General features: G+C 35.7%; 7 protein-coding genes across 7 annotated transcripts; 3 read left to right on the top strand and 4 right to left on the bottom strand.

Moving 5' to 3' along the window:
• Positions 1 to 825: 825 nt before the first annotated feature.
• Positions 826 to 4,203, bottom strand: AHK1 (Ahk1p; the record flags this gene model as incomplete). The annotated part of the gene is made up of 1 exon (XM_071051731.1): positions 826 to 4,203. The coding sequence occupies one exon, from the start codon at positions 4,201 to 4,203 to the stop codon at positions 826 to 828; it is 3,378 nt and encodes a 1,125-aa protein (XP_070907121.1).
• Positions 4,204 to 5,466: 1,263 nt separating this feature from the next.
• On the top strand, positions 5,467 to 7,536 carry BRE1 (E3 ubiquitin-protein ligase BRE1; the record flags this gene model as incomplete). The annotated part of the gene is made up of 1 exon (XM_071051730.1): positions 5,467 to 7,536. The coding sequence occupies one exon, from the start codon at positions 5,467 to 5,469 to the stop codon at positions 7,534 to 7,536; it is 2,070 nt and encodes a 689-aa protein (XP_070907120.1).
• A 1,291-nt stretch (positions 7,537 to 8,827) lies between these two features.
• On the bottom strand, positions 8,828 to 9,805 carry RPL31A (60S ribosomal protein eL31; the record flags this gene model as incomplete). Its single annotated transcript, XM_071051729.1, has 2 exons — positions 8,828 to 9,112; positions 9,749 to 9,805. 2 exons carry the CDS (start codon positions 9,803 to 9,805, stop codon positions 8,828 to 8,830), a joined length of 342 nt encoding a protein of 113 aa, XP_070907119.1.
• A 1,295-nt stretch (positions 9,806 to 11,100) lies between these two features.
• Positions 11,101 to 12,189, top strand: RXT3 (Rxt3p; the record flags this gene model as incomplete). Its single annotated transcript, XM_071051728.1, has 1 exon — positions 11,101 to 12,189. The coding sequence occupies one exon, from the start codon at positions 11,101 to 11,103 to the stop codon at positions 12,187 to 12,189; it is 1,089 nt and encodes a 362-aa protein (XP_070907118.1).
• Positions 12,190 to 12,869: 680 nt separating this feature from the next.
• Positions 12,870 to 15,995, top strand: VAM6 (Vam6p; the record flags this gene model as incomplete). The annotated part of the gene is made up of 1 exon (XM_071051727.1): positions 12,870 to 15,995. One exon carries the CDS (start codon positions 12,870 to 12,872, stop codon positions 15,993 to 15,995), a length of 3,126 nt encoding a protein of 1,041 aa, XP_070907117.1.
• Positions 15,996 to 16,256: 261 nt separating this feature from the next.
• On the bottom strand, positions 16,257 to 17,543 carry PRS1 (ribose phosphate diphosphokinase subunit PRS1; the record flags this gene model as incomplete). The annotated part of the gene is made up of 1 exon (XM_071051726.1): positions 16,257 to 17,543. One exon carries the CDS (start codon positions 17,541 to 17,543, stop codon positions 16,257 to 16,259), a length of 1,287 nt encoding a protein of 428 aa, XP_070907116.1.
• A 707-nt stretch (positions 17,544 to 18,250) lies between these two features.
• FAS1 (tetrafunctional fatty acid synthase subunit FAS1) lies at positions 18,251 to 24,499 on the bottom strand (the record flags this gene model as incomplete). Its single annotated transcript, XM_071051725.1, has 1 exon — positions 18,251 to 24,499. One exon carries the CDS (start codon positions 24,497 to 24,499, stop codon positions 18,251 to 18,253), a length of 6,249 nt encoding a protein of 2,082 aa, XP_070907115.1.
• Positions 24,500 to 25,154: the final 655 nt, after the last annotated feature.

The raw sequence follows: 25,154 nt of genomic DNA, 5'->3' as shown, positions 1-25,154 counted from the left end.
AGATGTAATTTATGATTATTATGATCTTAATGATACATCATTTAATCTGAAAAATAGGGATTTATATAAATTACTGCAACTATTAATTAGTTATTTAACATTCAAATATGGCACTGTAGAATATTTATCTCAACAACACCTTTAAAATAGGGTTCTTATCAATATTTAATTTTTAATATATATAGGATCAGATGTTGCAGTAATAGTCAGACTTACAGAAAGTTAATTCCTACATATACAGTAGTCTAGGAATCAAAATAACTTTTCTAATTAAAGTTTAAATCAAATTAGTGGTTCAAATTTATAGTTTTAAAGAAAGCACTAAGGATTGTTTTAGCTTAAAATTAATGCCTTTGAGTGCTGCAGTTTACAAACAACCAATATTATCTCAATGCTCGATTTCAACGACTCTAGAATATTACTCAAACTTTTTGAACCGCTATAATCATAGCGGTTATTTATAGGATTTATGATACAAGCGATGTGAACAAATAAACACTTATGAAGATTAACTTAATGGTCAAGACTAAATTCATAGAGAAATAAAAATATTTGAAAACACCTTTTATCCAACTAACACAGTCGAACGCAAGCGAGTTTTAGGGATTGAATAATGAATGAACATCGTCTCCTACTTTTGTTTATATTAAGTGAAATTAATTATTAGAATTGATATTGTCATTTAGATTAGTCTTCATGAATAGTTGAGAGTTTATAGATGATGATATAATTAATAGAATGGATTTAAAACATTGTTTTAGATAGGAGGCATATATAATTGAACCAGAAATCACCCAGCTGGTCGTAATGTCGAAAAAAACTTCATCAACCGAAGCTTGATAAGTTTTGGTGACCATTTTTATAGAGTTCAAATTCGATCATAATATTATTATGTTGATCGAAATCAGCAAATTCATTCTTAGTTGCGTTAATAACACGAATAATTTTCACAATGGACTCATATGATGTTTGGTACTTCATTAGCGTTGCATTTTTTATTGCCGGCGGTAGAGCATTCAATTGAAAGTTATCGAGGTTAGAATTTAATTCTCCTACTTGATTCACTTCAAGGAAGGTTAAATCTAACGTTGGCAAAGAGTATTTTAAATCAGTATCCTCAGAGGATGTTTGATCTGCTTCAACAATTTCAGATAGCACAGAGTTTGAGGACGACGCAAGAGGAATTTCCAAAACCCTGATAGCATTCTTGTCTAGGTCATCTTTAAGTTGGATCACCTTGGATGAAGACATTGATGGTTTAATAATTGGTGTTCCCCATTTTGAGTTCGCTTTTTCCAATTTCTCTAGCATGCTGCCGTCAGGGTGAAGTTGGATAGCTTTTACAACGTTTGTAACAATTGGGTTATTCAATATTTCTTTGGAATATTGAATCTCTGGTGCAACTACGACTTTCTGCTTGGATAGCAGTTTACCATATAAACTTTCCAATATTTTCCCATTACTGTGGATATTACCATATGAATTGCTTGAAATGCCTAAATTTGAGGTATTATCTGAAGTAACTTCATCCTTTACATTCTTCTTGTCTAAGGCGCCTGATATTTTTCTAGCTGTGAAAGCAAATGACCATCCTCCATTTGGTTTAGAGGGTTTATCTTCCAGTGTTTCATTCTTAACTCTTAAGGAACCTGAACTTTTCAAATTTGGAGCTGAGGATGGCCGCACAACACTGCTTTTTCTTGAAACTGATGGTGCTTTCTTTTCATCTTTTGTAGACAGCTTAGAAAACCATGAATTTATAGTGCTAGTAACATTCTTAACAACAGTATTGTCAGATTCACCATGATATTTCTTTGCAACCAGCGCGTCGAAATCATCATATATCAAATTTTCAAAGTAATCGTCCGGGAAATCGGTTTTGATTCCCCATTTTTTACAAGATTTATATCTAGCCAAGTTATCTAAAAGTTCATCAAAAATATCATACGGGTACTTACCCTTTTTTAATACAAAAGTAGGACGCAGATTTGCAACACTTCCAATACTCGGAAATTTTTCCAGTGCATATAAATCATTGTTTAATACCGCTATCAGTCTAGGTTTTCTAGGTCTATGATTTAGGTCGAATGTTAAATAGTCTTCATCATTGACCTTACCTGTTGTTAAGACAAATTTGTTGTTCAAGGCGAATAAAAATGGATCTGTATTTTCGATATATGGAGATACACCTTCTGCCTTTAAGAGTTCATAAAGACTCACCATTTTCAGTTCCATTTGTCTTAATTTTTTAAACATATCCTGTTTATCAGTCATTCCCATATTAGGAATGATCCTAAATACCAGTAGTTTAATGAATAAAATTCGGATAATAGGATACTGATTATTTTCCATCAGCATGTCCCAATACTTATCTGTGAATACTAGATCTCTAATAGCAGATATCTTAACGTCTTCAGGCATGAAAAACCACATATTGAAGTAGCTTATTAGGGCTACCGTCTGAGAATTAATATTCAGAGTATCTAACATTCGTTTCATGCCGCCAACCCACGCTTCCCAGTTAATAAATTGAACATTATTCAAGGAAAAATACTGAAACAAAATAAACTGAAAAATCTTGTTGTAAATAATATTGGCAACAGTATATTCATGTGCTGGAATTTTCTTGATTTGTTTCAATATTGCCAGGTCGTGTAAAGAAAGCATCGATGACAAGTACTTGGAGTCTGACATACAACTCGACACTGACCTAAGAACCTCCCACAGTTTAATTGTACCGAAATTTGTAAAAATGAAATTATTAACAGCTTCATTCCGAATGTATCTTTTTCCAAGCGGGATTACAGAATTTACAGATTCCTCTGTATCATTCCACGATGAGTTATTACCCATACGATTATGAGCTTGTGATCTTACTGGTGTTCCATTAATGAATCTATCAAAGTTCCTAAGGTCAACTTTCAAGGAAATATCAGTGATGAAGTCCAATAATAAAGAAGCACCAGGTATGTGATGTAAATTTTCTGATGTAAAGTAATTTTTGTTCTTCGTTTCTGTATAACGTAGAATGATATACCAATAATGCCAGTAGAATGTTAGGAATATGGATTTATTTTTCATATATGATGCGAACATCTTTTGGTGTTCATAGCTTTTGAATTTACCAGTCTGAGATTTTTTAACTGATATATTTCCCTTGGTTCTTCGACTGCTAACTAGTGAAATTTCAGATTTTCTCCATGGAAATAATGGATCCTTAGAGTCTTCTCTTTTCAACCTAGGATACCATAGTGACAATACAGTATAATCGTAGTTGTAGTCATCTGGTAAATAAATGAATGCATAGGCGTTAATTTTCCCAATAAATGTAGTAATCAGGTCGCTATATTTTTCGAGAAACGACAACAGATCATGATAGTTTTTCTGAAAAGATCCGTTCATATTAGTGTTCGTATTAGTGTTATTATTATTATAGTTGTTATTGTTAGTGTGAATCGATTTATTGTGAGTACTACTTGTCAAAGAAGTGAAAGTTGTATCTGCGCTTTCATTGGTAGAGGAGACAATCGAAGAAGTTTCTGAAGACGACGTTCTTCTCAGATACCGTTTTTGAATTTTTGAATTGACAACTAGTATATCAGCGATAAATTTTGTTGTAATGCTTAAATGTTGTGAGTATACTTCATGATCCCTTTTCGAGTGATGTGGTAGAATTATCAGAGAAGTAATTATCCTGCTTATACATTCTAGCACTATTGACACCAGTTCCGTGCTAGTCGGTATATCTTCCAATGGCTCATTTAATTTCACCAGCGAATCGAACTTAAGCTTGCTAGACAAGAAATTCAGCAGAGTAATCCACCATTGTAGCAAGATCTCACGCTTCTTTACTTCTTTCACCAATGGGAAGTTCTCTCTTTGTTGTAAAGTTTGTGACGACCTAAGGTAGTTCAGCAGATGTAACCGCAATAGCGAGGCTATATCTTTACTCTTATATCTTAGGAAAGTGAATTGAGAAACATCCTTTCTTTTTATTTCTTTTAAACTTGTGCTCCGTCTCCGAATTGACTCAAAACTGGTACGTATAGATGAATCCCCTTTCTCCCTGCTGGGCTCCACAAAATCCGAAATCAAACTGATAAAAGCATTCAAGTCCCGAAACAAATGCTTCTCATCCTCCTCTTGCTCCATCATCTCCTGCTCATAAAAGACATTGAACGATTCAGTTGAATCATCAGTCATAGTATGCTATTTTTTTTTTTTATTTTCCTATTTTCCTATCTTCTTATTTTTATTGTTTTATTTTTTATCCTCTGTTTTTGTTTATCTCTCTTTTATTTGTTGTTTATGTGTATGTATTCACTTTAATATGTTATAATTCTTTAACAAGTAAAAGAAAGAAACTTCTATTAATATCTATAAATTATTTCTTTATATTTGTTATAATCTTTCTTAACTTTCTTTCTTTTTTTTTTCCTGCCATTGCCCAAAAGTGGGTTGTTGTTCTTTTTACCTTCTTTCTTTCTTTTTTTTTTTAACTTGATTGTAGTCGATAGCCCAGTTAAGGCATTTCTTGTGGGTCTCTTAAAACAAAGACAAAGTACTAAGAATGTACCACAGGACAATGGGTTTTGTTGTGCCTACGTTTTAAAGAAACCCGTAAATCAGTTTCTTCTCCCAGTTGCCACGTCAGTCGTGATGAAAACCAAAAAATATATTGCCCAGTGGCTTCTCTCACATTGTTTAGTAACTATAATGGTAAGGGGCACAGCAATAACACTGGTGGAGCCTTAACACACTCGTTACGTATCCCAACCCAGTGTTGAAAGAGACATCGTGATATCGCAATACACTAGAATAAGTGGAAATGACTGTATGTCCCTGCCCTAGTGGGAGTTTAATGTGCCCAGTGTTTGAACTGTACTGGGTGTTTTGTGTTGGACTGTAAAACTGTTGTCTACTGTAGGTCTGGTCCACCGACTGCTCTCAATGGGTCAAAGTGGGGGGGGGGGATACAGATGGATTTGGGTGACTTGGTGGACTTGGAAGTGATCGATCATGTGATATACGTGGGCACGGTAGTAAGTCTCTGTTCTCGGTTCAGAATTTAAAGAGAGATAGAAATATAGAAGTGACTTGGCAGTAGGACAAAAAAAAAAAAATATTGCTATTGCTGGTAAAAAGATAGAAAAAATAAAAAAAAATTATAATTGGTAACATCAGAAAAAAAAAAATAAAAGTTGAAGAAGCTGTTAAAACTAAGCAACAATAGGTTTATCTACAATAGAAAAGAAATACCGCTTCTATTGCATATTGAAATACGCTTTTTTGTTTTTATTTGTTTGAATAGATATACAAGCATCGACAAAAACTAAAAAGTACGATATACATTCTTCTCTAACATAAAAGATAGAAGTAAAACAACAACTATACAACATCAAATAAGAGAGATAACAATAAGGCATTTTGTTCATAGTTTTTTCTTAAGTGTTTTCGAAAACTGCCATGTCTTCTGAGCCTGCTGCTAAAAGAATAAAATTGGAACTTAGTGATCCAGAAGAGCCATTAACACAGACAGATGTCATTGCTTTCCAGAAGGAGGCGCTTTTTAGGTGTCTCAACAGCAAGAGAACTGAGCTAGAGGCTCTAAAGGAACAGTACCAATCTGTTGAGAAGAATTATGATGAGATATCGAGGAATATGGCTGCCACCATCGCTATATGTACAACCTCTGCAACCCACTTACAACAACTTTGTCAGGATCCTTCGGATAAAAAAATTTGCGAGGAGATAGCTAATGGGGATGAGAAGGCTATACTAAAGTTAAGCTCACAGTTCTTAGAGATCCTGTATAAATATTGCTCAAACACAGAAGTGAAAGCTGAACATTCTGAACTTTTCTCTCATGAGTTGAAAAAGCTCAACGCTATCAAACAAGAACTTCGCCTCGAAAACAACAAGCTCAAAAATGAGTTAGACTCGATTAAAAGGTACTATGACGATCTGATAAAGAAGTATGATCGCGAGGATTCTTTAACTGTCAAACGTGTATTTAGTAAAGAAAAGACTGAGGAAGAATCCGAACAATCAGAAATACAAAGTGAAGCACCAACAAGCGTAACAGAGGTAAAACCTGCACTGAAACAAGAGCCAAATGGAGAATCCGTATCCAACGGTACAAAGCCGGCCAGCGATGAGGAAAGTATAAGCGAATCTGAGAAGAAGAAACTAGTCTTTAAATATGAGAGTGACATTTCTGACCTACAAAGCCAATTAAAAACTATGAAAACTATGGTTGAGGAGCTTGAAAAACTGAAAACTATCAATGAATCTGAATTAGTACAATTGAGGAACACAATGTCAAAAATGGTGTCCGATGAACTGGCGAAGCATGAGGAAAAAAATGGACTAATACAGCAACTTGATAAACTGAAGACTACTAATAGGGAGTTGACTGCTGTGAATGATGCTTTTCTGGCTAAATTTCAGACACTTGCACGCGAGAAAGATGTATTTATAGAAAAGGTATCTGCCGATGTTGAAAGTGCCTTGGAGAATCTGAAAGAACAAAATCTTAATCTAGAAAAAGATTTAGTGAGGGTTAGAACGACAAGAGATGAATTATTAAGTAAAATATCTATTCTAGAAGCTGAAACATCCAAATCAACCATGATATCAGACCTTCAAAGAGCTCTTGGTATCTGCAAAGAACAATGGGATAAAATAGAATTGAGACATAACGACGTACCAAATCAAGATGCCCTAATGAAGGAAATTGGGGATTTAGAGAGTGGTTTTAAAGAGCTATCTAATCTCGTACACACTAAATATACTGAATATCTGAACCATGAAAGCGTAATTTCAAAGTTGACTATTGAAAAGACAAAAGCTGATCAAAAGTATTTTGCATCCATGAGGTCAAAGGACTCAATTTTGGTAGAAAATAAGAATCTATCTAAGAGTCTAACTAAATCTAATGAACTGATACTACAACTGAAAGACTCCGACAAATTATATAAACAAAAAATTGAAAATCTACACAAGCAATTAACCCTTTCCCAAAATAATGAGAAGAGACTATTAGATTCAAACAAAGCTACCAATCTGAAAATGATGGAGCTGAACTCGGAGGTTGTTAAACAAAAAAAATTATTAGAATCAATTGAAAATGAGAAGTCATCCTTAATAAAGAATGTAACTGAAACTGAAGGTGTTATTAAGGAAAAGGACATAGAGATAGCATCTGTCAAAAATGACATCGAAAACATTACGAAGAAATATAGAAAACTTGAACAACTACTATACGAGGATAATAAAGGTAAACTTGGAAAGGCTAGATCTGGATCCCCTCCGCTTCTAAATTCTGACGATGCAATGGCAGAAGAACTTGAAAACTTCAGAACTTTAGTATACTGTTCATTATGCTCCAGAAACTGGAAGAACATGGCTATCAAAACCTGTGGACATGTTTTCTGCGAAGATTGTTGCAAGGAAAGACTCGCTGCAAGAATGAGAAAATGCCCGACATGTAACAAACCTTTTAGTTCCAATGATTTATTGACGGTACACTTGTGAGAATAATTTGAAACTAAAGACATCCACAAGACTTAAAGTAGGGAGGAAAAAGATATCAGATTAATATTTAAAAACTGAAGAAGAATATCGAAAAACTATTGGGTTGCGTAGTAGAAGTTGTTGTAACATTAATATTCTAATAACCTTTAATTCCATTACTACATCCTTAGGTAATCATTCACTTTAAGGGTCATTTATGAATATTGCCTTAGCCATGATTGCACTATCGATTAGCATATCTTTCATTGTTGACCAGGAATATGATCTACTTTTCCATTATATTTCACTTACCAACCTATTATAATCCACACCTTCTCTTAAGTCTCTAATTTATTTATATCTATAAATCCCATACAACTAATCTGATAAATACTTTGCATTTTTACTAATCTAGTACTATTCATTAGGCAAAACCCTAATGATATCATTCATTCAAAACGTTGATAATGATAGGTTTTACTATGTCGAAATTTTTTTTTCAACTTGGAAAAGATCAAATGCTCGTCCTCCATCGTATTTAAAGTTCCCATATGTCAAATACAAATACCAATGTGATTTAAATATGTTATGTTTCAATATTTCCATACAGCCTCTTAATATGACTGAAAACCAGCCACATTGAAGTATAATAGAAACTCTATAATTACGAAATGACTACAATTTTTGTGAGTTCACAAATGTTGTCTTTTTCAATGCATATTTGTTGACTAAAGTAAGAAAAACCAACTTGATAATATTTCTAAACAATGATGATAATTTTTAAATATTCGCTGGCCTATTGAGAACAGAGAACGACCGCAAGTTGTTTCTTGGAAGCCATCCTTTGGGGTTCTTCGGAACTTCAAATCTTTCGTTGTCCCTTTAATGGGCGAGAAACGTTCTGTTTCTTTGAAGGAATTGGGCGCTTCTTAATGTAATGAGTGGCCAGTATTTTTATGTCATAGTTACACTGAGTTTAGAAATTTCTTAAATAGTAGTAGTTATTATCATCTTGTAAAATCTATATAGAACAAATACGGCACGCAATTGCTGGACGAAGGTTCTCTGTATATAACCACTAAAACCTTGGCTAGATGAAAGGTCATGTAGTTCTATATCATACAATCACTTACATTCACTTATAAAAATTCGTTAGAATACCGAAAAATATGTTACTAATATTATATATTTTATGAGTGTGATGTTGTCTTTTTCTTAATTGTTATGTAATAAAAAAAAACAAACTTCGATTAAAGAGACGATGTAAATGATTATTTAAAAATGGATTTTCTTTAAAATGTCGTTTTTAAATTTAAGCATCTTCTTCGACAACGGTGGTTTGTAGACCCTTGGCGGAGGCGACGAAGACTGGTTCGACGTAGGAGAACAATGGGTTCTTGGCGTCTTCTTCATCGTTTCTCTTTCTGGAGATTCTCAATCTCATTCTGAATGGAACACCCTTGATACCTCTCTTCCAGATTTCTTGGTTCAATTCTGGAGACAAACGGACATCTTCAGTACCCATGTGCAACTTGGCGAACTTCTTGATCTCCTTGACAGCTCTTGGGGCTCTCTTCTTGAAAGAAACACCATGCAACTAATTAGATATTTCATAACAAAACCAATTTTTTTTAATCCTCTTTTTATTCATATCGGAACTGTCAGTATTTTTCTTTGTTTCCCCCCTTATAAATGCTTAGATTATTTCAACCTCTTTTTCCATCTTAATCAGTCATACGGATTCCTTCCATACCATCTTGCAGTTCTCTCACTTCTTTCAATTTCTTCCTAATTATTCATTAAGGATTCGTATTAATAAAGGCAATTCAATTCGATTCATTACATTAGTTTTTATTTCTTCTAGTTGCATTTTTTTTTTATCTAGTCGAGGAGTAGGGAAAACATCAAAGAATACAGTAGGTAGTGGTAAATTTCAATAAAAATAAAAAGAGCAATAATTCAATTAAAAAAAATGTTTTTGTTTAAGACTTTCTGTTAGTATTTTTTGACCTAATACAAAAAAAATAGTGTCATTCATTTGATATGGTGTGTTCGGTGTTGCATGTCTCTTTTATTCGTCAATTTCATAATTTATCCGCAGTTTTTTCAAATCCACTTTTTTCCTGATTATCTTCAAATTAGCCCATGCTTTCTTTACAATCATAACACAAACCAAAACCACACATTTCAAACCTTATAAGATTATTCTTCTTTTTCCTAAAAAACAACATACTCTCTTGTGCATGTGAATGGTGTATTCACGAGTAACAACGTCCTTCAAACCGGCCATTTTTTGATATCCTATTTTGTCGATCGAGCTATGGTAATATCAAATAATAATAGCCAAATATTCAAAAATATTTAGTATGTATTTTATTAATATGTAATAACTATTTCTCAATAATTTTTCAATTAATTTTTTATTTTTCTGGTTTGATGCCCTTCTCTGCACACCTACCATAGAGACTCGTGCACAATCCCAACTTCCCTCAAACTCCCTCAAACTCTCACTGATTGTCTCTGCCTCAGCACTCTGCTCGGTACTCAATGGGACGTACACCAATGTCGCTCACTATCATAAGTTCTTGCTGGAAGGAATGGAAAGAAACTCGCACTCGCCCACTGGGGTGTACGCCCATTAGGATAGGAGTTGAGGCCCAGCAGTTTTGGTTTCCAGCCTAGTCTAGCACCGGCCCACCCAACACCTCCAGCCTATGCCCCAGTTCCAAAGAGGTAAACGTTCTTCCCAACACCTACGAAACACAATACCCCGTCGTCTCTTTCTGTCAAGGTAACTTGAAACTTTCATACCAGTTCCCGCGAACTCAAACGCAAAAAAAACTTTCAGATAACGGTCTATCAAGATAGAATATGTGTGGGTGTTATGAATATGGTGTTAGGATGTAATGTTATCCGAGTAAAACAACAAATTTTTTTTTCTCAATATCTCTTGCGCTGTCCGTCCCTTGTTTGTAAGTATTGGGGGGACAGACGTAGAAAGTACAGTAGACCATTCTGCTAAAAATTACAAACAAAAAAACGCGAAAGATGTTGATTCATGTAAACACAAGTTAAATAGTCCGCACAGGTAAGACAATAGCAGTTTACGGAATACAAATACAATAATAACCATACCAAAGAAGGGGAGTGGGTAGAAAAATTTAATCCGTAGTCGTGTGTGCGTATTTGGAGTAGTGGGGACTAGTGATTAAAACCTTGTAAAAAAGTGCGTAGAGAGAAAGAAACATACGGCCCAAACCTATGTATTTCTCGGAATTTGTGACTGCTCCTATAGTTTTGGGGAACCAAAATTTTTTTTTTCACAGCAAAAGGAAAGGAAAAAAAAAAGGGCGAGACGTGTAAGTGCTTTCAAAATATATAAGGGGGGAGTTTAGGTTAAGGGCATGCAAGAGGGCTTCTTTCGATGAGTTAGGTCTTGTAAAGATGGGACCATAAGAGAAGAGATAGAGAGAGAGAGGCAGAGGGGCAAGAAAGACAAGCCATATATATACATATCCTTGATATTTTATAAACAGACTAATATAAAACATATAAATAAGAGACAAGTGAAATAATAAGGAAAGGATGGATGATGCATATAAGGCGACTCAGTCGCAGATTTACAGTTTGCAAGAGACCTTACTAGATTCGAATAAGAATGCTAAGAGGCCGAAGAAAGAGAAAGAAGTTAAGGAGAAGGACAAAGAGGTGAAAGATAAAGATAAAGATAAAGATAAAGAGGTGAAAGAAAAGAAACCTAGGGCAAAGAAGAGGAAAGGTGATGAAAATGTGCAGCATAAACGGAGCAATAGTAATAAGTTGAAAAAAATAGAAGAGGCTAGAGTTTATGTGGTTTCCGAGTCAATTTTAGATCATATAAGTGTTGAGGATAAGAAGTTCTTGGGTACGATACAATATGACTCCATGCACGAAGGGGTTCTGAACAATGTGCTGCCGAGAAGACAGGATAACTGTCTAACAGCGCCAGTTGATGGGATATCGGTACCGTTTCCATTCAATTTGGAACGTAGGATCCTGCCTGTACCATTCATGCCTGAGTTTTCAGGAGATAAAGTGTATTCGATAGTTACAGTACGAATCAAATTCGAAGATTATATGAAAAGCTTTAACAAAGATGTGAGTTGCCCACGTACATTTAACAACGAGATTTGGGGCTGTGATGTGTACACAGATGATACAGATCCGATACTGGCATTGAGACATTGCGGATTCACTCATATTGATACGGCAGCAGCTAACAACAATAATACAAATATTTCTACTGGTGGTAAAGGGAAAAACACTCACAAGGTAATAGTGCCGGCACCGTTACAGAGGACTCCAGTAAATATAGATAATAAAGATAACGTCACAGGTGAAATTTCCAAAGTTGAAGGTGAATTGAAACCTTTTGATCTAGAGGTTGATCTATTACTCTTGCCTCGATTACAACAGTACTTCTCGGTAAAACGCTACGGAATAAACTCACGTCATTGGGGTTCCTTTTCGACACCATTAAAATTGGATGCATATACTGTGTACCTTCGTATGAGCATGCATATGAACCTAGAGGACAATATTTACCCCACAGAAACAGCCTCTCACGACGGAATAAGTTACGGTATTCATAAGATCGTCATAAAACAGAGAGACCCGGATACTGTGGATTGGTAGTGAGCGCAATTTACAGAAAAAAGTTCTTCCTAATACAGAAATACATTATCTTTTTTATACCTTTTTCTTATTTCTTTTTATATACATCTCATTGCATATTCTATAGCTAACATAATCTAACGTCCAGCATATTCTTTTCTCTCATGTTATGAGCTTATTAAAGCTTATATTGGCTTATATAATTGTTGTCTAGTTATGATTGTTATTCGATGAGCACAATACCGAACGCTATTTATCATATACTCCTCGATGTTTACAGAGAAAATCCGCAGAGAGCGAACGGTCCCTTAAATTAACTACAAGCAGTAAAAAAAAATAGAACAGTAGGATTAGGCAGGATTAATACAATCTTTATATTCAAGGATTATTATTAGTATTGCCAAAGAATTAAAGATAAGCATTACTTCATAGAAGCATACACACAATTTCTTTTATATTGACTAATAACTTTAATAGTGTTCATCGGTTTTTACATTATAGATTTTGGCATAAAGTATAAGTGTTGGCCCCCAGTGTTTTAATTGAACGAAGGGATTGAGTTATAGTTAAAATTCAATAACACTTCTCGCTGCATTATTCATCAAGTTTTCTCTATTCCTTTTTATAATTAGGCTTGTTCACATGTATATTTGTTACCAGTAATAATACTAAGACACAATAAAAAAGCAGTCCTTTAGAATATGTTAAGTGTGGAACTAGCATATAGTTTTCAAAGTGAAGATATAGCGGATATACTACCAATATATGAGGCTCAGAAACTAATTATAGCCAAAAACAATGGTGATATTGAAGTGTTTTCAAGAAGTGAGGATACGATAAAATTATTTCAGACGTTTCCCGGTCTCCTTAAAATTGATGACAGTAAGATTCAATGCAAGGAACTCATATATGCTCATTTACTAGGGACAATATTTGTTCAATGCGAAAAGCAGATACTGTTGCTTAATAGTGGAAACTTGCAACAATATGACAAAATTACTGAACGAAGAGGTATTACAAACTGCTGGCTGATGGATGATAGATTTACTAGTGGAACTCAGAATCCTGCAAATTTCTCAGATACTTCAGTTTTAGCCTATTCTACAAATTCTCCAAAGACTTTAAGAATATTTGTATGGAAAAATCGGACTTTTCAATATATGTTGGAAAAAACAATTACAACAGATAAACAAGAACTGATCGAGGATGTTAATAGGGATGCCAATACATTGATAATAACGACCAATAAATCAATCTATCTTTGGCAGCATGATCGCCCTGATAGTCAAATCATAAAGGTAGAAAAAAAACTACGAAGAAAATGCCCAGATAACCCTATTGTGGCTTTGGATGAACTTGAAGCGCTAACAAAGAAGGGACATGAAGACCTTGATAACAGTCTATCAGATGGAAGGTCTACCCTGTTTTCAAATAGAAGTATAACCAAGAAAAAATCCTCATATAATATATGGTCAAGATTTAAATTAGGAATCGGGGAGAATGACAGGTACTTAACGAGGAAGTTCACCTATCTCAATAAAGAAAGTCAGAAAATTGTTGTTGTTGAACCACTAACGAGGTCAATTTATTCCCTTCATCATGGAGATAATCAGGTACCGTACTTACTCCGTGCAGACTATTCAGAAATTTTTTCATGGCCTGAGCAAAGTTTTATATTTGATTATATTCCAGGAATTGATTTCTTACTATCAATAGGACATAACGTAGTAACAATATCAGATAATAGATTTGGTGTACCATTTTCTGTTATTGAGGTTAATGATGGTATTAAATGCGTAAAAGCAATAAATAATACACATTTATTAATACTAACTAAATCTGATTGTTTGAAATCTTATAAGTTGGTGCTCAGCGACATTAAAACAATTGAAAACGAAAGTGATGATGATAGTATTTCGGTCTGTTCCAGTAATAATAATAGTTCATCTTTTCATAAATTATGGAAAAATGTTGTATTCTATAACCATATGCTACAAAACCAATATTTGGATGATTTTCTAATTGGAATAACTGAAAATGGATTCTTGCATATGCTGTTATTAAGATTCAGAGATCTCACCGTTCTATTTAGCTTACATTTATTAGAAAGGTATATTAAAATCACCAATGCATTGGATGTTTCACAAAATCAAAAGAAAATAAAAGATCTCATTCAACACTTTGAAAATACAATAATATCAGGAATATTTCAAACAATGACAAATTTCTGGGCTCCTCCTCCTTTAGTGATAGCTAAAACACTACCAAATTCAATCGCTAGTCTAGTTGGTACTTTAACCGGTGAGTACCATAATTGTATACCAAAGCTATCAGGGTCAGAAAGAGATTTGAATATTCCACCAGATATCATACTGAAATATATTTTGCCATACTTGATCGATATCAGGAGAGTCATTCGTCGACTGTTAATGGACAACAATGATTCTATTAACTGGCCTTGCTTTAATCATAATATATCTGTGGATTTTAATTTTTTTCTAATTGATAAACACGAAGATATAAATCCAGATTCAATGCTAACACTTATCGATACAGTTATGTTTGAGATTTACTACTATTATAATCCTAACATGGTCGGCCCTTTTTTGAGAATAGATAACAAATGTAGTTACGAAATAGTAACACAGAAATTGAAAGAAAAAAAATATATACAAGAATTAGTGGATTTTTACTATCAGAGACAAAAACATGAACTTGCTTTACGACTTTTGACATCAATGACCAATGATTTTGGGAATGAGAGTAATACAAAAGAGTTGGAGAATGCCACGAAATTACTGATTCTTCAGTATTTGCAACGGTTAGATATTCGCTGGCTAGAAGTAATATACTCTTATACTGAGTGGTTAATACAAAAATTCCCAGAATCGAAACAAGAAATTCTTTCATCGGTCTTTTTAAATGACACACCCGCTTGTAGGAGTTTAGTTTCCAACCAAGTATATGAATTCATTGATAAACGAGATACTAAGGTTTCGTTAAGCTTTTTAGAGTACAGTTTGACTACTTTCAATATGGATGAAGAGTTTATATTTACAAAATTGCTTAAAAGATATCTAAATATGGATAATGAGAAGCCATTGAAGATGAAAATCTCATCGTTAGTGAAATTGGCATCAATACGTCATGCTACCGTTATCCTAGAAGTTCTAAAGAATGCAAAATCTAGTGATAAAAACAACTTTGTGAAGTATCTCGAAACAATACCACTATTTCAGTTGAAAAAATACCAAATTGCTATTGATATCTTGTTTGATGATCTTGCAGATTATGAAGCAACTTCCGACTACTGTGATAAGATCTACAAAGAAGATGCCACTGCAGGTACGAAGTATTTGTCCATAGTCTTTGAGAAATTTCTATCTCTCGTTGACGATAGCAACATTGATTTATTAAGAAAATTTCTGCAAAGAAATTGTTTAAAGGTCGATACAAAGGAAATAATTGCCAAACTTCCAAAAAATATGCCTCTGATACACTTTGAAGATATTATTTCTCAACTCCTAAAGTCTGAATCCTTGAAAGCAAATGATGTCATTTTAAGAAAGGATACCCTTCAAATCGAACTAGCTAATACAACAACCTCCTTGAACAATATTAGATCAAAATATAAAGTAATATCGACAACATCTAAATGTCCGATTTGTAAGAAATCGTTCACAGGAGCTTTGAGTGAGAAACTATCGTGGTTCGAGTATAAAGGCCGTGATATGATAACCCATTATGCATGCAAAAATAATTTACCTCGAATTAACGATAGCGCAGCTTTAAAAAAATTTAGGACATTGCAATCTCTCAAGGAGTAATCAATTACCTACTGAACTGTAACATCAAAAGATTGTTCAGTTCATTTTAATAAGATCGTTTAGTAATATATAAGATTTGTTCAATCTTTTTACTCCGTACCCAGCAGAGTATATTGTGAAGAATCTACGTGCAACAAAGGACTAGTTTTTCACAAGCAAAGGAGCTAGCATAATGATATACATAACCTCAAATTACTTAATAAATTTGAGTTCGCTTCTTATAAATATACAGATTATTCAGAGACATAATGAGGAATTATGTTATATATTAGTCAATGAATCAAATAGAACAGAGATACTCTCACCATAGTGATCACGACGAATACATTCAGCAAAGATTGCGGAAACATCAATTACAACTAATTTCTTGGAGTTCAGGAAACGTTCTCTGTTGATTGGATAAGTATTTGTAACAACAATCTTGGCGATTGCGTCAGATGCCTCTAACTCTTCTAAACAATCACCGGTGAATAAACCATGTGTAGCGACAACATATACGTTTTTAGCACCACAGTTTTTTACCAAATGCTCAGCCGCACTGATCAATGAGCCCGGTCTGTCAATCATATCATCCAAAATAATGGCAGAGCGGTTATTGACGTTACCAACCAATGTGATCAATTTTTCTTTAGTAGCTTCAGAAACTTCTTCCTCATCTTCTGAATCGACAGCATCAAATGTACCACCTAGACCATAAGAGTCTAACCCATTTACTGAGTGTTCTTCATCTGACTCCATGGCAACTTCGTCATCAACAGGACCATCTTCTTCATCATCACCGATAACATGACCGTTACGAATTCTGGCAGTTTGGATACCGTTTGTCAGAATAATGTTCTCCTCTTCATCTGGATCATCACCTTGTCTAACAATTGGCCTGTTTTTTCTGAGTAAAGATTGTTTTCTCTGTCTTAGCTGCTTCCAGTCTTTATGTTGAGAATAGATATCCTTGGAACGACGACGATCAGTGTGGATCATAGCAAAGTTTATCTTTAGAACATCAGCCAGGGCTGTGACTCTTTTCGTACCACCAGGGTTTTTTGATACGACGACGGCTTCTTCAAAATCTTCAACATTTTCCCTGATCCACTTAGCCAAACTTGGACCACCATACAAGTTATCCACAGGTTTAGTAAAGAACCCTTGCATTTGAGAGGCATGCAAATCCATAGAAACAACGTGGTCAGCCCCTGCCATGACTAATAGGTTGGCCAACATCCTAGCTGTGATTGCACCTCTATGTTTCTTCATTTTACACTGTTTAGAGTAAGGAAACTGTGGAATAACAGCGGTTATCTTCCTAGCAGAACCACCTCTACAAGCAGAAACCAAAATTAACAATTCCATGATATGGTCATTGATGTTCTGAGAACCGGATTGTATAACGTAGACATCCTCATCTCTGACTGAGATACCAATTTGCACAGAAGTCTCACCGTTGGCAAACTTCTTCAGAGTACATGGTGCAGGTTCAATGCCCAGTCTTTGGCACACCAGATTACCTAATTCTGGGTGTGAGTTACCGACAAAAACTTTACACTTACGCATTTTTAAAGACTCCTTTTCAAAGTCTAAACTTGATACAATTTGTGACGACACTTTTGAGAGATTATGAACAGCAGAACAACTCTGAGAAATGTTATTCTGATTAGAGCTCTAGGTAAAAACCAATTAATAAATAGAGTTCTTTAGGAAGGTAAAAGCAAAATAACTCCTTTCAATACAAAAGATAGTCAAGTACTTTTTTTCTATTGAATTTTCACCTTAGTAATTCAGGGAAGCAGTTAAGCTGTGGGAAACAATAACTTTGATTCACATAAATTGCGAAAAATGAATTAAACAAGAATCATACTGATTGAATTAAATGTTAGAGCCCTTCTCTAAAATCACTTTCTTGGACCAATTGAATTTCAGGCCCAAGTATCGCATTCAGCGATGAGCATCGGTAAGAGCCATTATGAAAATTTTCAAAAAAAAAAAAAAAAATTTTTTTTCAAACCAGAAAAAAAAAAGAAACAAAAATTGACTCTGGCTGTTACAAAAAAACCCTAGGGTTTCTCATACCGGAGTGATCCGAGTTCGATATGTCACGGTTGAAGGCTCACTTCATGGTTATTAGGTTGTTTGACTATGAATAGTAGTATTTTTATTAAACATAAATTATTTCTATTATACAAATGTTTCTATTGTAACTTTATAAAGTAATATAAAATGAGGGTTATTAATGTTTTATAGCAGAAGCAATTTGGCTAAAACTATTTTTCGTATTTCTCCCAGTTGTCTAGGATTTCCTTAATACGTTCGGAATTCGTCAACTTGTAGACATCTTCGAAGTATTCCTTTGTAATTTGGAAAGGCTTTGCAGTCAAATTTGGAATGTACTTGCCTATCAATCTGTCAACCTTGACATTGTCCTTGATAATGTTCTTGTTCAAGAAGTTCTTGAATGGTTTGACACCGTTTCTTAGGTAAGAAGAGTGGAAAGGAACGGAGATACCACGTAATGGGATACATGCGAAACCTCTTTCCAACTCGATTGGTTGAGGCTTAGCTACTGATTTCTTGGAAATCTCGTCGATTATTTCGAATAGATGTTCTTCAACCTTTTCTAGACTCATTTCGGATTGCAACTTCACAATATCGATCTTTTGGATCTTGACAAAGTTCAAAACGTTTGTTAGAGTGTCTAAAGCTCTTAGATCACCTGCGGCGACATATTGTTGGTTTTCAACGTTATAGTTGACAATTTCCAACAACCATTCGGTTCTCTGACCAACCTTTTCGACAACAAATTGCAAGGCATCTTGGGAGAAGGTTGGAGAGACTCTACCTGGATTAACAGCAATCATACCGTAGTTGGATCTACCACTAGAGTCTCTTGGCACAGCAACTTGCATAGTCATACCTCTGTAGAAGACAACTTCAACTAAAGATTCGATGGACATGACATCAGCCAAAGAAGCAAGAGCAGCATATTCACCTAGAGAGTGACCAGCAAATGCGGCTTCGACAGGAATCAAACCCTTAGACTTCAAATCTTCGAATGCGGCTTTCTCCATTAGAGTCAAAGCAGGTTGAGTGAATTGTGTAGCAGACAACAAACCAGTAGGAGATCTGAAAGTAAAGGATGTAGTAGTGTCATCGATATCTTTGAAAATCTTCTCAGTCTTTAATTCACCATCAACAATTGTCTCGAAAATCATATTGGAGTAGTTTTCTTTGATCTTTCTACCCTTCTCACCACCAAAGTGAACAGTGAATTCTGTAGGGTTGTTCTTCACAATATGTAGAATTGAGAAACCGTAAGTCTCTTGGAAATGAGAATCAGCTCTGTCCCAGACTTCCTTGGCGACAGCTGACTTTTCATATAAGTCCATTCCCATACCTTGTTCCTGAGAACCTTGACCAGTGAAAACGAAAGCAGAAACAGGTTGCTCAACTTCTGCTTCACCGGTCAATACAACAATATCTTCGTCATTCTTGGTTTCAAACTTGAACAATTTACGACCGTTAATCATACCAACATGTTGAATAGATGTCTTCAATGGAGTATTTGGTAAAACCATGCTGGTAAATTGACAGTTGTAAGCCCTAACTCTAGAAGAAACACTATCAGCAGCCCACGTTTCGATCAAACTACGGATAGAGGCGGAAGAGTACATACCATGTGTAATAGTGCCTGGGAGATCAGCGTAGCTGGCAAAATGACGAGAAACATGAATAGGATTCAAGTCACCAGAAACCCTTGCATATGGCTCATTAGTACTTGGAGTATATGAGTCTAGGACAGCAATTGGAATAGGGTTTTCTAAGTTAACCTTTTCTTCTAGAGGTGAAGCGTTTCTCTTCAAGAAATCAATAACAGGGTTACCGAAAGATTCACCGGCTTCATAATTAACAATACCTATCTCAATCTTCTCCTTAGTTGGTAATTCCATTAATATTGGGCCAGTACATTTAACAGATGATAAAATGTTGGCATGTTTGAACGTAACTTCAGTTTCGATCTCAAATGTTAATACCTTACCCAAGAGTTCTAAATCTTCGTCATCCAATTGGAACCATTCCTTGGAACGCAAAACAGCAATATCCTTAGCGGAATTGATTTGCATTTCGTATGATGGTTCGACTGTCTTTTGGAATGTATTTTCAAAGTCGGAGTATTTACCCCTGTAGAAAAAGGATGATGTAACTTCCATAATTGGCTTGGAATCTCTACTCAAGGTACCGACAACTTCCACAATCTTACCTGTTGGTTGGTTGACAACAGATTTGATAGCAGCAGATGTCGAGATGATATCACCTTCCTTTAATGGCTTAGCACCTGGTAACATCTGGTAACCATTGGACATATGAACCAATTTCAGAAGATCACCATCAACAGTTTCTGGGAAAATAGCCTTAATAATGGCCCTCCATCCAACAACAATTGCAAAGTCCATAGGAGCAAGAAGATCTCTTCCAGATCTTGGAACAAAATCTTCACAGTTGTTACCAATGGCATGAGTAAATTCTTGGATATCTTGTTTGGTGATCTTAAAGTCTTTACCTTTAATTTCCTTTCTAGGATCAAACTTCAAGTTGAAAGGTTCATCAATCCATAGCTTCCAGTACATTTCTTTAATACGTTGATTACGGTCTTCCATAATCTCAGAAATTGGAGCAAACCCATCTTCGATGTTGTACTTGTACAATAAAGGTAGGATAACAGGTTTACCATCCATAGATCTATTTTCAATCATATCCAATTCAATCAAGTCTTTTTGAACCAGTTTTAAAACAGCAGTGTCTTTGTATTCGCCTTGAACCAATTCTTTCAAAGTAATTACAGTCTTATCCTCATTGTCGTAGTCTGAGATTTCAACAATCATATATTTAGTTGGTCTGAAAACCTTTCTAGCAGGATTTTCAGTGTACGAAGAGTTCTGGACAACTCTGGCTGTGGAAAAGAAAGCATGTCTCCAGTTTCTCTTGTTACCAGCAAGTAGCTTAAACCAAACAGATTCATCAGTATCGATGTTAGCCTTCAAGATGATCTTCTTGGCATCCTTCTCGATGTCAGAATATTCGACTTCAGTAGGGTCTTCACCACCGAAGTACTCAACTGTTGGGATCTTAGAGACATCACCACCATAGCAATCCTTCAACAACATTTTGGTGTGACCATCATGGATGCCGTCTAATATATCCTTGATTGGTTCATCGACCTTCTTTGTATATTGGGCAGCAACAGGACCATGTAGAATACAGGTTCTCTGGACATCTTCATCTACAACAGCTTCAAGGTGTTCAGATTGCCATAGGGAATCTTTTTTGAAGAAAACTTCGAATCTTTGATCCAGGACAGGAACAAATGGAACTGGTTTTTGTAATGGATTCAGACACATGTTCAAAAAGTAATCAACATCCTGTGCATTTAGGAATTGGTCCTTAGCAGCTGGGTAAGCATCAAACACTAATTTGATGGCCTTTTCTGGTTCATCCAAAATAGAATAGGATTGAATGACGGAAGTAGTCTTAGACTTAGTGAAACGTTCTTCAACACGTCTCAAGAAGTCACCAGTGAAATTTCTCAAGGTGATGTCGATCCAAGTCTTGTTCTTCTTAATGAACATCAATTCAACAAGTCTATTGGCGACTTCTTCATAAGTCATTGAAGTTAGATCGCGGACTTCCCCATTAACGGTAGCAAACCATGGTTTTTGGAAATCCTTGTTCAATTTCGATATAATGTAATCCTTCTTAGCGTCTAAAGCGGCCTGTAGCTTATTCTTTGGTAGGTTAAAGATGGTGTCATCCATTTCTTTCCAGAATAGAACACCACGAGTAGCAATCTTGTGGATTGGTTCACCCATTTCGGAACGAACTGTAATAATACCACCGGTTGGCTTCTTGTAGGTACTTTCCCATTGAGAGTCTGGTACACCTGCACAGTCAACAATGACCTTCTTAGCGGCCAAGGAAGTCTTACATTCTTTGGCAACCATTACACGAGAACCGAATAGCAAACCATCGAAAGGCATTGGTGGGTAATTCATCTTTGTAGACCACTCACCAGTCAAGTATGGGTATGTGTCCTCGGCGGCACCGAAACCAGAACCAGCGATCAAAATAATGTTGGAGTAACCTCTCAACTTTGAGTACATCTGAAGCATAGGTTGATGGAAATCCTCGAAAGAGTGGTGACCACCACCTCTACCACCAGTCCATTGTAGAACAATTGGGAAATTTGGATGAGCTTTAGCGATGTTAATGACTTGGGAAATAGCATCGATTGAACCTGGCTTTAGACCCAGGTGGGTTAAACCTAGAGTTTCTATATATTCGGTAGCAACCTCTAGAGATGGGACACCAGCACCGATAGTCATGGATTGGATTGGGTAACCCTTAGCTCTCAACTCTTTAATTAATGGAATACCCCATTGTAGCATTCTTGGGTTAACATAAATTAAGTTAATGGACAGACTGTAACCCTTCTTTATTTGGGAGACAACTTCGTCGATTGCTTTAGTCATACCATCTGGGGAGAAATAACCACCACCAGCTAATTCAATGGTGTAACCAGAGTTAATAGTGGCAGCTACAAATTCTGGGGAGACCGTACTAGGGGTCATACCTGGAATCAACAATGGTGGTCTACCGATCATCTTGGAGAATTTAGTTTCTACGAAAATCTTACCGGCCTTCGTCTTTACCAATTTTGGTTGATACTCCTTCAACCAATCAGGGTTCATCTTAACTGGACGAGTTGGGGCATCAAAGATCTCTTGCTTAAAACCATAGTCGTCTTCAGGATTGATATCTAAAGTACCAGCGACGATGACACGAACACCAGTACCATCCTTGTTACGATGAGTCAAAACACCCAAACCAGAAGTACCACCAGGGCCGAAATCTAGAATATGAGTAGCTTCAAATTGAGTAGATAGTTCCCAGTTGACTGGAAGTCTGATGATAAGAGCAGTGATTCTTTGAATAATGGAACCGTTGTAATCTCTCAAATCCTTACCATCATATGTGTCGTAAACAGGAATTTTAATATCCTTGGCAGCAAACTCGATGTTGAATTCCTTGAGGTTCTTGATTATAGCGTCGTTTGCTGATTCCAACAAATGAGAGTGGAATGGAGAAGCAACCGGCAGGAATCTGTTAGAGAATCTTAACTTTCTTTCGCTGAAAGGTATTCTTGATTGGTCTAGACCACTTGGTTCTTTAGCCTTTCTTAAGGTTAAGTTTAGACCGTATAGAGATTGTGGTGGACCAGAGACAACCAAGTTTCTAGCACCGTTGACCAAGGAGATAACAATGTGTTTCTCGGCTGGCAAGTGGCTGTTAGTCTTATCTACAAATTCTTGAACTTGATCTTTTGTTAAATTAGAAATGGTCAACATTGGAGATGGGACACCTTCACCGTTTTCAAGAGAGTCTTGAAGGATAGATGGGGGCAAAGAAGTCTTTGGGTATGCCAAGTAACAGTGTACACCGATGAAGAACAATAGTGAGATAGCCTTTTCGAAAGACTTGAAGAAGTCGTCCCAAGAGTCTGCCTCAGCGATAGATACTGCTGCAACCAGACCTTGAGAGTGACCGGTAGCACCTTGAATCTTACTTCTCAATTGTCCAGGAGTGACATTCAAAAGTCTAGCAGTCAATGCGTAGTGAGTCATTTGAATGACACCGATTAAAGGACAAGAGATAGGGATAGATAATAAATAGTCGTTTTCTGGGGTAGCTTGTGGGTGCTTTAGCCAGTGCATAATATCGAAGCCCTGAGTGAAGATCTTCTCCATATCCTGGGAGCTATTCTTCAGTAACTTGTTCAGAGTTTTAGCGACGAATGCGAGAATGTCTTCTATCAAGTAATTGTAAGTCTCGTATAAGTCGCGAAGTTCTTCAAAGTAGTCGTCGGTATTACCTTGACCACCAAATATAGCATAGATTTTGGTGGCGTCGCTGCCGAAGAGAGCTGAGTGCACTGTAGATGACTGTTGTTGCTGGATAGCACCGCGTTTAGTTAGTACAGCCTTGGCATTCAAGTAGTTGCGGATTAGCTCCTTTACCTTAGTTAATGTGGTTGGGAATCTCAAACCGCTGCTGTTCTCCTCTGTCTCGATGGCTTCGACACCTTCACTGGCTTCGAGAGCATCGTTCTGTTGTAGCAATTCAGCTGCCAAAGCATGAATATCGTTACCGTTCAAGTACGAGCTTTCGAAATCTCTGAAAGTTAGAGCGAGTATAGACAAGAATTTACTCTCCTCGTCAGATGTAGACGAAGAAGAGGCACTGATTAGCGAAGTGACATAGCCGACGAACTTACCCAACAACTCCACGGACGAGGTAGGCTCCTCATCACTCTGTAGATCCTCAGAAGGTTGCTGGTGGTTAGGTAACTGCAGTTTCAAAAACTGATCATTCAATTGTGACAAAAGAAAGAATTGTGAAATAGGAATCACTAAAGTGTGCTCAATTGAGCCATATGATAACGTAAAGGGCCTGGTATCCATTTTAATTTCTCTTATACGTTATTTCTTTGTTGTTTTTTTCTCCTATTTAATTGAATATAGTAGGTTTGTTATATCTATCTATGATAGCAAAAAAAAAGATAGTACAAAAAATAATGTAACCTCTATAAGTATTTTTTTTTTCCGTCTATTATATATTAGGCGTACTTTTTTTTCCTTTATTTACTTTGAGGATTAGCTTATTCTTTGTCTCTTTCTTTTATACTTTTTTACCACAATCTATATTAGTTCTTAACCTTACTCTTTATATTGGTAATCTAAAAATAAGTGAAAGAAAAAAAAAAGTTCCTCAACCGTTGAACAATTGAAAGCATTGAAAGAAAGTACCTTTATTGTTGAAGTTTTTTTTTTTTTTATCAATCGACCATTTCATTCACAAAGTGTTGATGAGTTTCTTCATAATTTTTTTTTTTTCACATGTCAACAATTTTGCTACCGTTGTCCACGTCTTTCTCTAACTTTCCCTCTCCTTCTGCTGGTATTCTCTCTCTGTCTGAGAAAATGCCTGTATATTAACTATCTCTCAGTGAAAAAACCCTATCAACAGAAAACTGAACACAACAAAAAAAGGGTGTACGGAGATTTCTGTGTTCCACTCTTTTTTTTTTGGCTGTCTAACTAAGATTAGTATTTTGTT

This window comes from Nakaseomyces bracarensis (assembly GCF_045282275.1).
Source record: "Nakaseomyces bracarensis strain CBM3 chromosome Unknown Scaff7_0, whole genome shotgun sequence".
In the NCBI taxonomy this organism is placed as follows: Eukaryota; Fungi; Ascomycota; class Saccharomycetes; order Saccharomycetales; family Saccharomycetaceae; genus Nakaseomyces; species Nakaseomyces bracarensis.
Note: the sequence above shows the minus strand (reverse complement) of the source record. Positions and strands in the feature narration are given on the sequence as shown.